The sequence below is a fragment of the Lynx canadensis genome, chromosome D2 (assembly GCF_007474595.2).
Source record: "Lynx canadensis isolate LIC74 chromosome D2, mLynCan4.pri.v2, whole genome shotgun sequence".
Lineage (NCBI taxonomy): Eukaryota > Metazoa > Chordata > Mammalia > Carnivora > Felidae > Lynx > Lynx canadensis.
Genome location: NC_044313.2, coordinates 2,979,577 through 2,992,076, shown reverse-complemented (window position 1 = coordinate 2,992,076; position 12,500 = coordinate 2,979,577). Strand labels below are relative to the sequence as shown.

General features: G+C 57.5%; 1 protein-coding gene across 1 annotated transcript in view; it reads right to left on the bottom strand.

Annotated features, from left to right (window-relative positions):
• EBF3 (EBF transcription factor 3) overlaps positions 1-12,500 on the bottom strand; it is a 107,959-nt gene that overhangs the window by 6,992 nt on the left and 88,467 nt on the right. The window contains exon 10 of the mRNA XM_032595300.1: positions 12,127-12,253. Coding sequence (XP_032451191.1) covers positions 12,127-12,253 — 127 coding nt within the window. The remainder of the gene's footprint in view (positions 1-12,126; positions 12,254-12,500) is intronic.

The window sequence follows — 12,500 nt, the reverse complement described above, 5'->3', positions numbered from 1 at the left end:
AACTGGTGCTCAGCGCCCCCCCCACCCTGAACCTCAGCCCCCCCAGGTGCCGCCATCACTCCACCTCGAGACCGTCGCGCATGGTCTGCAAACGCCTGTTTTCTCTCCCTTTTTTGGGCTTTAAAATGATGCCAGTTCCTCTACTTCATCATCAACCGTCTCCTCCGAGCGCATTTCATCTATAAGAAATTCAGATGCTCGGGAAATTAAAATTTCAAAGATCTGCTGCAAAAAAAAATCAATGGGGCGAGATCAATGCTCATAGAAATTTCATGAACTTTGAACTGATCCGGGATGATGATGAGAGAGGCCTGGAGTTTCAGGCGGCTGACGGCTCCGCGTGCGGATGAAAAGCGGCCCGCGCGGCGGAGAGGAGGGCCACGGTTTAGATGGGTTTTCGCTTTCATATTTTGTCCGACAAAAAAATTAATTTTTAGTCTATTTCAGTAACAAGCAAAAATAGAAGAAAAAAAAAAAGCCTGCCTTCCCGACAGGACGTGCGAGACCCCCACTTCTTAAGAGCACCTAATGCTTTGCACATTAACGCGGCCACGAAATGAAATCGGTTCCCTTTGCAGCCGATTGCAGGTGCAAATTAATATTGTAAAATGAAGATCAATACACGGACAGGGCCAAATCAATACTGGCTAAATTATTGCTGCATTTTCCTCCTCATTCAAGATGAGTTGTGTTTTCCTCTCAAAGTCAATACTTTGCAGCTTTTCTCATTAATTTCTCAATAAATTTGGCAATGAATTTCAATCACAGAACTCGGCAGGGTGAGCCAGGCACCGTGGCGTGCACGGAAACACAAAGGCCACGGCGGTTCTGCGTCACGCACCAGAGGCGTGGGCCCCAGGAGCCCCCACCCGGCCCGGCCCCCCGGGTGGGCACCAACAGGAAGGCCTCGGGTCACCCTTTGCGGACGCCGAGCGGCTGACCCCAGGCTGCCCTCACCCAACTGACCTGGCCCTTCCGGCACCCCCCCCCCCGCCACGGGTCCCCGCCACCAGCAGGGGGATCAACCCCACCCCGGCCCGCCTCTGGTCCACGTGTGGCCGCCGCCACGGAAGCCCCTCCGACCCGCCAGCCGAAGGGTATTTTCCGAAAGCAAGACTTCCAAGGATGGGAAAAATGCCACGCTTGACTTCTAATTGGAAGTCAGGTGCCTCCCCGTTCGTATGGGGAATATTGTTCTGGTATTCACACACGCAGCCCAGCCCGGCCTGTGCACAGGGACCCGCTTCCATTCACCACCGCCTGGCAGCGGATGACAGCATTGTGATGTGACACCAAATGCAGAAAAGGGGACAGCTCATCTTCCTTGTTACCAAAATAATACCCTTGCTGACAACTACTGGATTGCATTCAAACAATTCTGTTTACATACCTCAAAGAATACGCCGGATTACAGCTTTCACAGCATGGCGAAACTACACCTGCCGAGCCCAGCCCGGCAGCTAAGGAAAACCAAGGCACCTGCGTATCGGCCGCCCTCACTTCTTGGACGGCTCCGTCTCCAGGGACGGGGAGCCCGGAGACAGACTCCCCACGGTGGCGGCTCCGGGGTGGGCGAGGGGCCCTGGCCGTCCCGCGCCCCCCACCAAGGCTGTCCCGACAGACGTGAGCTCCCTCTACGTATAAAGAGCCTCCAAACAAGAGGAGAGGCCGGCCCCTGAGACCGCGCTCTGTGCACGAGAGGTCTCCCGCTAGCCGTCATCCTTTCCCCGAGAAAGAAAAGTCAAGTGTCCTGGTGTTGCTAAACCTCCTAGAGATGGTCTTTCAAGGAAAGGTCTTAAAACCCAAACAGGCAACACAACGCTCTGTGGAGAACCATCCCGGCAATGGATTTGCACGCTCTGAACCAGCGTGAAATCTCTGCTCAGACAGAAGCTGAAGAACGAGCTCTGAAAGTAATACCCGCCCCCCCAACTCCCAAGGCTGGGGGTGTTCCTGCTGCGGGAAGACCCCCGCCCCCGTGCCGCCAAAGCCAGCCAGCCCCCGCCCCACCCCCACCGCGGGCCCACACTCCCAGCCGTCCACTCACTCGCTCGGGGCCCATCCTCCTCCCCGAGGGTGGGGCCGCCACCCTGTGTCACGGCGCCTACCCTGCCCCACGCGAGGTGCACAGCAGCAGGAGGGGTCGTCACATTTTTGTTGGGGGGGGGGAGGCCAAGGTGAATGTGACACCATCCTCTGTCCACACAAACGTTTAGGTGAATGTGACACTGTCCCGTGTCCACCCCGAGGTTTCAGCACCTGTGATTACCCACGTGTCTGTGAGCTGGTGAACTGCACGGTATTCAGCCGTGCAGAGGAACGAAGATCTGACGTGGGTACCGTGCGGCCGACGTGCCACCGAGTGAAAGACGCCAGTCACAAAGGGCCACGTGCTGCGTGATTCCATTTACGTGAAACGTCAGGAGTGAGCAAGTGCACAGGAGGGGATCTGGGTCCTGGGAGCTGGGGGCGCAGGGGGAGGCAACGGACAGGAACGGGGAACGCCCAGGGACCGCTCACGGGTACAGCGTTCGTTCCTTTCCGTGCAGTGAAAATGTTCTCGAATGAACAACGCTTGCACAACTCTGTCCACAGACTGAAACCTACAAAGTATACGCTTTGGGTGAATTTTATGCTGCATGAATTCCATCTGCATAAAAAACCAGATGTCAAGTGAAGGTAGCATCTCTAATCTGGATTAGACTCTACACACCAGCTCTCCCTCCACTGAGGAAAACGCTCTTCCTGGCCGGAACGCCGTCTCGCGATAAGGACGCTGCTGGCACTTCTGTAAAGAAGAGAGGTCTACCCAGGGGTGAATGAGGCCGACCCCAGCTTTGGGGAAGGGGGGTCCACAGGGAAGGCCTCCCATTTACGGAGCATAACGGCTTCCCAACATTACTGCCCTTTGCAGTCTCCCCTCGGGCGGCCCCCACTCCTGGATTTCAGGCTGGGTGAGGAACAGGAATGTTCTAAGGCAGAGCCCTTAAGGACATCACCAAGATTAACGTGAATGCTAGGGTCCCCCAACCACGGTCCTCGCACACAGGACTCTGAGTTCCGTGCTCACGTAAAATGGTTTTGCTTCCACACAAGAGGTCCTGAAATCCCACAGTGTACTGGGATCAGAAGGCCCCTGTGGCCTCACGGGACCTCCCCGCCACCCCGCAGCCCTGCCTCTCACCCAGACTGGCTCGGAGTTCACGCCCGGTCCACTCTCTTCTCCCTGCCTGGAGACTCCCCACCCCTGCTGCCCACGTCCAGGGGCGGCCTCCCCAGCCACCCCGCACCACCTCCCTCCCAGGAGACCCCCGGTGCCTCGGCTGTCCCTTCCTCACAGAACTTAGCAACTTTTAGCACTGTTTTATTCACTTCTTTTCCATATCCTGTTCCGTTCCCATAAGACTGTGAGTCAGCAAGACTATAAACGTGGCTCATGCATCAGACATCGGCCGAGTGCAGCCCAGAACCCGGCATCACGGCTCCTTCCTCCGCTGAGGAACCCACCGTCGAGGGCTGCCTCACCCCGAGCACCGGTGAGACCCAGACCCCTCCTTCTCCGAATCGCCTGCAGGGCCCCGCTGAGTACCCGGTGCGGACGGGCATCGGGCAAACCCTGAGTGTTTTCCGACACCAGGCTAAATTCCAAATCGCGTGGACAGGGAGCTTCACTATCGCGTCCTTCCACACCATGCTCGTCTTTAACATCGTTCCTGGTAGTCGCGTGTTCCAAGGGCAGAGGACAGGTGCCGCGAGCCTCTGCAGAACTCTGGGCCGTGAGGGGCGGGGGCACATGGGTGACGGGGGTGCAGGGCCCCAAGCACCCCGGCTGTTCTCCACGGCACCCTGACGAAGCTCCAGCGACCTGGGGCGCTGTCGTGGGGGCTGTGACAGTAGAACGTCAGCATGAGCCCGCCCCCCCCCCCCCCCCCCAGGCAGGGAGCCGTGGGACACTGCACCGCGACACCTCGTTTTCGTGGTATTTAAACAAGTCAACTCTGACACGACCTCTGAATTTACAGGCTTTAGCCCGGGAACGTGCTGTCATCCAATGCCAGGTACGGGGCAAAGCCGCGTCACGTAGCTCCTGCACTCACAAAACCGCTGTAGTGGCTGCAATCCCTTGGCCTGGGGCTTGTCCACCAGCCCAGCACCGAGGGGCCTAAAACTTTACATGGGATGTTTCTGTACCGGGGAGGGTTCGTTAGGAAAAGCACCGGTTGGTCTCCAACACCAGGGATGGACTGACTTTTTGTGGGAAAGCCTGTGGCTGCCTGCCAGTGCCGGGCACCCAGATCCACAAGACTGGAGAGGGGTCCGACCCTGCAGGCCCCCAGCCCCCCACCCTCCGTCCAGTGTCCCTGGGGCTGCGATGAGGAGGGCGGAGGGGCATCAGGCAAGGGCCTTCTCCTCGGAGAATAAGGCGTGACAAGACAGAGAAGGAATTTGGCAGAATCCCCTGCATCTGGCCACCTCGGGGTCCTGACCTAGGTCCTCAAGGGTCATCCGATGCTCAGAGCGGGAGAGGACCCCGGCCCTGGGACCCACGCTCGGCAGCAGGGTTTCCGCGAGTGGGAGAGGTGAGGCAGGACCGCCGCACGAGGGCAGGGAAGGGGGAGTCTGCACAGGAGGAGGGACAGACAGACCCACCGCCAGGCTGCACCTTAAAGAAACTCCCTCTAAAGATGATTTACACCAATGCTTAGCACGATCTGCAGCGGCCAATTGTCTCCACGGGAGTTTCTGTATTTAAAGTTTAACACGGTCTGTAATGAGCCTTCCAGAGCATACGTGCAACACCACATACACTCAGGTCCCTTGTGGGGCCAACTTACTCCGTATGCTCGTTAAGAGTATTTGAAACTTCTATTTTTTTGGCGGGGGGGGGGGGGGGCAGCAAATCGTCTGCGTCACTAATAGCTTTCCACTTTGTTCTTCTTTTATTGAAAAACCATTCTAAGAAAAGAATCACTCGTTTTGCGTTTTCTACAATGAATCAAAAAGGCCCAACTGATCTGAATGATCATTTCTTACAAGTACTTTTTCTCAGGCTGAGCTTTTGGGATCCAAGCCAACACGGAACAAGTGTGTACGGACAGGTGCACAGACCTTCCCCGAACAAAGCCCAGGCTGCCCCGGAGCTCGCAGGGGCGTCCCCGTCCCAGCCTGTGCAGCATGCCACAGTGGACCGCACTCGCTGTCCGGGTCGAGCCTGGGCCCTGCACCGTGCCCTGCGTCCAGCCAAACAGACCTGGCGGGAGGAGGCCGTGGCATCCCTGCCGGGGCGCGGCGACATGTAGTCCTGGCTTCTGTTCTTCCAGGATCACAGAGACCCCTAACCTAGTCCCCTTCTTTAGCGCTGAAAGCACCACACGCTTCCGTCTAAGGTTCTCCATCGAAAGGTTGTTCCAACGCCTCCCTTGGTCTCCATCGCCGGACTCGTAGATTTTTGCCAGGGTGAGTTGCGTGATTTTATTTGTACGTTTGTTATCTCTGCTTTGCTGTGCACTTCAGCTGACTGTATTTCACGTTGTGCTTTCAAATGGTGGGTTCACCCGTTCCCCACCCCCGTGCCCTTTCCAAGCTGTTCTCAGAAACGCGCGAGGCATCCGTGCCAACCAGAGGCTCGGAACAGACCCCCCCGCACGTGAGCCCATCCCCTTCCGTGACTCTCCCTGTGGCCCCCCGGGCGGGCAGGGAAGCCAGGGAGCCTGCCCGTGCCGGGGACTCAGCGGGCAGAGGGCCAGGCCCCCTCCTCCGCCCGTCCACGTCTCGACGACCACTGAGTGAAACCCGGATGACCCTTTTGTCCTTTGGGGAAGATAAATGGCTGTGTCCTCTCGGCTACATTTTGTCAGGTTTGGTGCCGGAGAGTCAATACCTTCACCTTGACATGGAAACTTCGTGATTTATCAGTTGGTTTCTCCTCCTGGGTTAGCGCGGCCCCGGGAAGCGCGGCCAATCGGGGCGCAGGGAGCAGACTTTGGTCACAGCCACTTGGAAAACAACCACAGCCCCTCTGATGACAGACAAATGTGTCTTGTTAGCAACTGCCCAAAAGCGCTTGACTTGTACTAATAACAAAAAGGCCATGCTGGTCACCGTGGGTCCAAAGACGAAGCACCCTGTCACCAGCCTGGTTGGGAAATTAGCAAATAATGTTCTTTTCCTTGATAAATGGGTGACAGCTCCCTCTCACCAATCATTTTTAACATTTTGATGCATGCCTACGATCCCACTGGAGGAGCAGAAAAGTTTACTGGCCCTCAATTTTCAGATGATGAATGGAAGTCTCTAAATGTGCGATTTCTGTATGAGGTATAGTTCATTTTAAGCAATTCTAGTAAATGGGTGTCACTGATTAGGACAAATAGTCTACTTGTGCAATAGCACAAGCGGTGTGTCTCATTCTCTGGGCCTCCTTCGAGACAGGAGGCAAGGGGACAGCGGTGACCCCGGGAGCCCTCCCAGCGCCAGGCCTGAGACGGGCATGTTGTGGATGTCCACACCGCCAGGGCCCAGGCAGCATGCCGGCAGGTTCACTGATGTCCACCTGGCCTAATGCTGAACCGCACAGTGCAGAGGGCACCAGGTGGAGTGCCCTTCCCCCCGGGCCCCGAGGAGTCCTGCCAACGACCCCAAAGACGACCAGCCAGCCCCAGGCACACACCGTCCCAGTCAGAGGGCAAAACTCTGCCCTCTAGGGGCGCCTGGGGGGGCTCAGTCGGCCGAGCGTCCAACTTCAGCTCAGGTCATGATCTCGCGGTTTGTGAGTTCGAGCCCCCCGTCGGGCTCTGTGCCGGCAGCTCGGAGCCTGGAGCCCGCTTCGGATTCTGTGTCTCCCTCTCTGCCCGTCCCCCACTCGCACTCTGTCTCTCTCTCTCTCAGAAATAAACATTAAAAAGAAATCCGCCCTCTACCGCCAGTATGCAAACAAATGACAAGAGCCCAGGCGGGCTGCGTTGGGACAAGAAATGGCGGTGGGTGCAGGAGCTGTGCGCGAGGCAGACAGCTGTCCCGGCCCTCCGACTCCGGACAGGCCTGGACACGGCCTGAGCCGAAAACGCAGGCCCCACATCACAAACCTCACAGAAAAGCCAAGGCGTCTACCTGCCAGGGACCCTCCGACCGCCGGGTAGGAGCCGTGAACCCCGTCGTGGCCAACAGAGAGGAGCAGACAGGGAACAGCCAAGAGCCACGGGGCCTCGCTGGCCACAGCAGACAGTTCCATGGCTGGAAGCTTCCCCAAACTCCAGGGCCCGTAATTACAATATTTGTTTCTCCACCAGGTCCACACATGTGGTGAAATATTTGTCACTGAAATAATCAGGTGGCTTCCATTGACGAGAAGCCATCAGCATCCAGTTTAGCACAGTGAAAACAGTATGATGGGGGAGGGGGGGAACTAGGAATCATTTGTGCTGTGGGTACAAGTAATCTGTCTGAAGAGCGCCGGCCGGGGGGACGGCTGGTTGGGGCTGCCTGTGGTCGAAGGGCACTATTGACTCTACAGCGTGTCACTGTGCTGTTGACAGAATCACATCTGAATGCACACAAAAGATCTTTAAACCACTTCAGAAACATGAGTGCCTTTCAAGGGGTGACAGGAGGTGAGGGGTAAACGGTGGAAGTCTGCCGGAGGCCACAGAAGGCCCTGGGCGCAGAAACAGTCACCCCATAGGGCCAGGACGGCACCTGAGGACAGGGCAGTCCCCGCCTTGACACGTCCCCCGGTTAAGGCACAATCTGACTTCAAACAAACGACAACATAAATACTGTATCGGAAAGAACACAAACTGTTAGCAATTACTGGCTGAGTAATGATTTCACAAGCCGGAAACTGAATGCACATCTTTGTGCAGAAAATAATCGTTTTCATGTCCCCGCCAAGTAAACGCACTGCAGACCTGAGCCTGGCCCACGCGTGCAGCGCTCCGGCTCCCGCCGCGGCCGCTCTGGACATGCCGTTAACTGCCAGGACCTTGATCCGTAACTGGCTTTGGCCTGTGGCACACAATATGTCGTCTCCCGGTAATTTGTGATAATTTCTGTAATCGAGCAAAAGAAATCTCTAAAATGAAGGTGGGTCAGCCAAACATTCAGGCGCAGGACGTCAACCCTAAGAGCCCCCCCCACCCCCACCCCCACCCCGGGACACCCGCGGGACGATGCTGGAAGGGGAGCCACGACGGACCAGCTTCGGTGTGTCTGTGCCCCAGGAAACCGTTTCGCCACGTGGACGCTTCGCGGCAACAGCGACAGTCACATTCGTGCAAGAACGCCTCACACGCGGAAACGTGTCTGTGAAACGAGTTTTCGTTCTAACGTAATTTCAATTAGAAGCGTACAAATCCCAATTTGTCTCAATCAAGTAACGCGGCAATGCCTACATCCTAATTGAAAAATAATTTCTTATTGCTCTTAACAACTTGACGTGTTTCTCCTGGTGAAGTTACGAATGTGAAACCGTTTGGTCTGCCCATACCAGGAGTTTCTCAGGTAGGCTACCCTAGGACTAGTCTAATTACTCTTAAACAAGCAAATGACACGCTATCAGACAAATATTAAAACAAGCATTGCGCTCAGTTATTAATTTGCACGATTCACTTTTAAATGCAGCAAATATCTCATTAATTTAATTTTAGGTGCCTACCCGTTTATATTGCATTTTACAGTCTAAAAGGCAATTTACTATTAACTGGCAATTACATACAGAGTGATTGTTAATTCTGCTCCTAAGTGCTAGCCGCTTGAAAATTGTTCTCTCTCTCTCATTTTTGACCTTCTTACAACAGGGGTGAGACGCACTGGGAATACAAAGGACCCGTGTGGAGGAGCCGGACAGGTCACTTGTGACTCCTTCTTTTAATTCACCATGCTAATCAAGTGAACTGCCACTACCTCCCAAGGTAATTCGGCCTTGATAGTGGTTCAAAGCAGCAGGCCAGAGGGCCCGGAAGGACGGACAGACGGACGGGCCCAGGGCAGGGGCAGCAGAGAGCACCCACACCCACTCTGGGTTGACTGATCGGGTCTGGTTCTGAAAAAATCTGGTGTTTCTCAGATCACTGTAAACAGATCATTTAGGCCTTTTGCGTCTGGCGGGCGGGGCCCCTCCTCCTCGGGCAGGTTCATTATCCCCGGGGCCTGGCTGCCTCGGCCGGGAAGGTTCACCGTGAGGGTGTCCCGGCAGCCTCCGGGACTGATAGGAGCCAGATGCCCAGGGGACGGCGCCCTCCCTGCAGGGGCTGCGCGCCCGTGTCCCGACGTCCAGAAGGGCTGGCTCGATTTTCAGGGGGGAGAGTGCAATTCCCAGTGATTACTTCATTGTCCCCATCAATTTCAGGGCAATGCAAATCAGACAGAAGCTTCCAGGTCAGACAGGTTATGACCCCACCTTTCCTCTGCTCCCTGAGAGTGTACGGGGCCCCGTATCCCTTACACAGCGTTTGAAATGTATATTCCCGTTAATGATTGAGGCTGGGGGTGGGGGGGGGCAATAGATTAGCCTCCCGCTCGGAAAGCCTGAGCTCACTGAATGGCCTCATTGAAACGCCCATTCGTGGGAGAACTCTGCATGGGCAGAGGGGACCCTGAACCCGTGGCCCTAGAAGCCCAGTCAGCACGGGGGTGGGGGACACGACGTCCACCCTGCAGAAATGGAAGACGGCACCAGGGACAGCGGGCGGCAGCCGGCACTCTTGGGGGATAACCCTGGAACAGCCCAGACCCGGGAGAGGAAGCCAAGGAAGGTGTTGTACACCGAGAGCCACCTCGGCACCCAGCCAGCCCTCCACCCGGGCAACACTGCCACTAGGGGTCCTGCACACGTGACCCCTGCTGGCCAGTGACAGGCGGCCCCACCCCCACACAGTTTCCCATCTTTCCTGTGCTGGTCTCCAAAGCTCAGCCCGGCCCCTCCTGCAGCCGGAGAGCAGAACCGGACCTTTCTGCCATCATGTCCTTCTCACAACGCCACTGACCCGCCCACCCCCCACCCCCACCCCCGCCCCATCCTGCAGATGCGAAGGTCTGATCTATGACAGCAGCGCCTGAAGGCACCGCTGAGGCCTCGAACCAGGATGACGGGCAGACCAACTGCTGTGGGAGAGCCCGTCCTCCGTGTCTGTGCAGATGGGCAGGGCGGGCTGGCCGCGTTCGGACACGTTCACGGCAGGGCCTTCCACCAGCCAGGACGCCCATGTCATGTGGCAGATACGTGAGCCCACACACAACACGGCTGGTGAGGAGACAGGAAATGTCTCCTCCTTGGACGAGCCGAGGCCCCTGACGGCGGTCACCCTAACCGTCCACGGAAGGTGCCGCCTGTGAGAGCCCACCTGGGGCAGACGTGGCCCCTAAGTTCTCCCTGACCTACACAAAACCCACGGGGGCAGGCCGGCGAGAAAGCAGGACTCAGAGGGATCAAGAGGCACCGGGCCCAGGACCTCCGGCCAACACCAGGCAGAGGGGAGCTTGCACAGCGTCAAGTTCACAGGCCAGAGACATGCGGTGCCCGTGAGCTGTGAACACGGAGGGGCACCGAGGCCCCACTGGGTACTGGACGGGACCCTGGCCACACCGCCCAGGGACCTGGCACCTGGCTGCACCCACCACCCAGCACTCGTCGGAGACGCGTGGACACTCCCAAGATGCCCCACGTTGCATAACCCCATTTCGCATGAGACACACGGGGGGCCTCACAGACTCGAGGAGCTGACCCTCTCAGTGTCTGGATCTTCCCAGGGAGCCAAAAGCGCCCAGACCCCAGCAGAGGGCCCAGGACGTGCACCCATAGCTTTTCGCTACGTCCACTTCCCCCTTGTTCCTTGGCAGTTCTGGACTCCTGGGAGAGTGTGCTGGTCCCATAGGAGGAACAGCCCTTAGCGTGGACACCTCCTCTCCCACCTTGACCATGTGGCGGGGCGCTGGGACAGACAGCAGAGGAGGAAACGCCCCCCGATCGAGGACCCCAGGTATCGCTGGCGGCCAAGCTGTTAAGGGTCTGGACGCCTCTGGGGATGACAGTCATGGCTCTGAGAGGACCCAAGTCAGGCCCACCCCTGAGGTGATGTCGGGCCTATGGGAAGCGGTGCTGGAAGAATCTTCAGTTTTCATCCCACACCCATTCAACCCTTCCTACAAGGGGGAGTGCGTGAGTAAGCTCTCCTTCCCCTTCACACCCCTACGCGGACAGCGTCCCTCCACCCACCCCCCCGCCTGGTGGACAGAGAGGCCCACATCCCAGAGGAAGGGAGGCCACACCCGCTCAGGGGCATCCTGCAGCCAGTGACGGCGTGTTGTCAAGCCCGCGCCCAGCCCAGGCTCCCGGCACGGAGCCCCCGGCCCCCTCACCACACCACCACGTCAAGGCCACAGTAGGAATAGAACAAGCGCCCATCCCTGCCGCCTCACGGGGTTTCGGCAGGTGCTGCCCAGCGGTACAAACCCTTCTCAAACGTTACAACTTTTGCAGTTGGCTAGGAGGCCATCAAAACGCAAAGACACCTTGAGTTTATTTATGGCGTTTGTCAAGAACAACCTCGGACACACGGTGTTAACTGAGCACCTGTGTGGGCAGAGCGTCATATAAAACAACTCCGCGTAATCTCAGGGGCGACCCTGTCTGGTGACACAAGTTTGAGACCCTCCCGGAAAGAGGATCACAGCATAGGGCCCGGAGCAGACACCTGGCTTACCCCCGTTTACGGCGTGTGTGGCCTCGGGCACATGACACGTGTATAATCTCGGAGTCCCAACTTGTGCAAGTGAGCGGCAACGTCACCAGCAGCCACGCGGAGTGACAGCGCAGGCACACGGGTAGCCGCCCGATGCGGGCTGGAAGTGACTTGTCGCTGACGAGGCCACCGCCTTGCTTTACGGGCCGGAAGGCCAAGGTGCACGGATGTGGGGAGGGGCCCGGACCACACGGCCCAAGGGGGCTGCACCCGTCCACAGCTTCGCCAACTCAGACAAGGATGCGGAAACCGTGCGCCTGACCGGACCAGCCCTTGGGCCCGGGGGACTTGGCCTGTGCTCACGGGGGACCCGCCTGTGCAGGCCCAAGGGGCCCTCTCCCAGCCTGTCACGGGGAGGAGACATCCGAAGTCGGAAACGTGAACTCACCGGTGTAGACAAACCGCCCAGGAGCACCTTTACAGAACTGCTTGGATTTGTAGGACAGGGTCACTTCAACGACTCCAGGAATGTGCCGCGGTGGGGTCTGCACGCGGATGGCATGGGGGGTGATGAGCTACAAGAACCACACAGTGAACAGGCTTTCAGAGGTGCTGGCCGGGTGGGCGGAATTACCAAAACGAGCACAAATTGGACCATCGGCCCGGAATGTCCCGGAATGTCCCGGCATGCTCTCTCCTCGCTGTCACCCAGACACTGGGGATCTGCCGTGTTCTTTAAGAAAAATATCTGCAAACGATCCCGGGTTTTACTTTGCAGGAAAGGCCACAGGGCATCATTCATATGAAAATTGCCACCATATG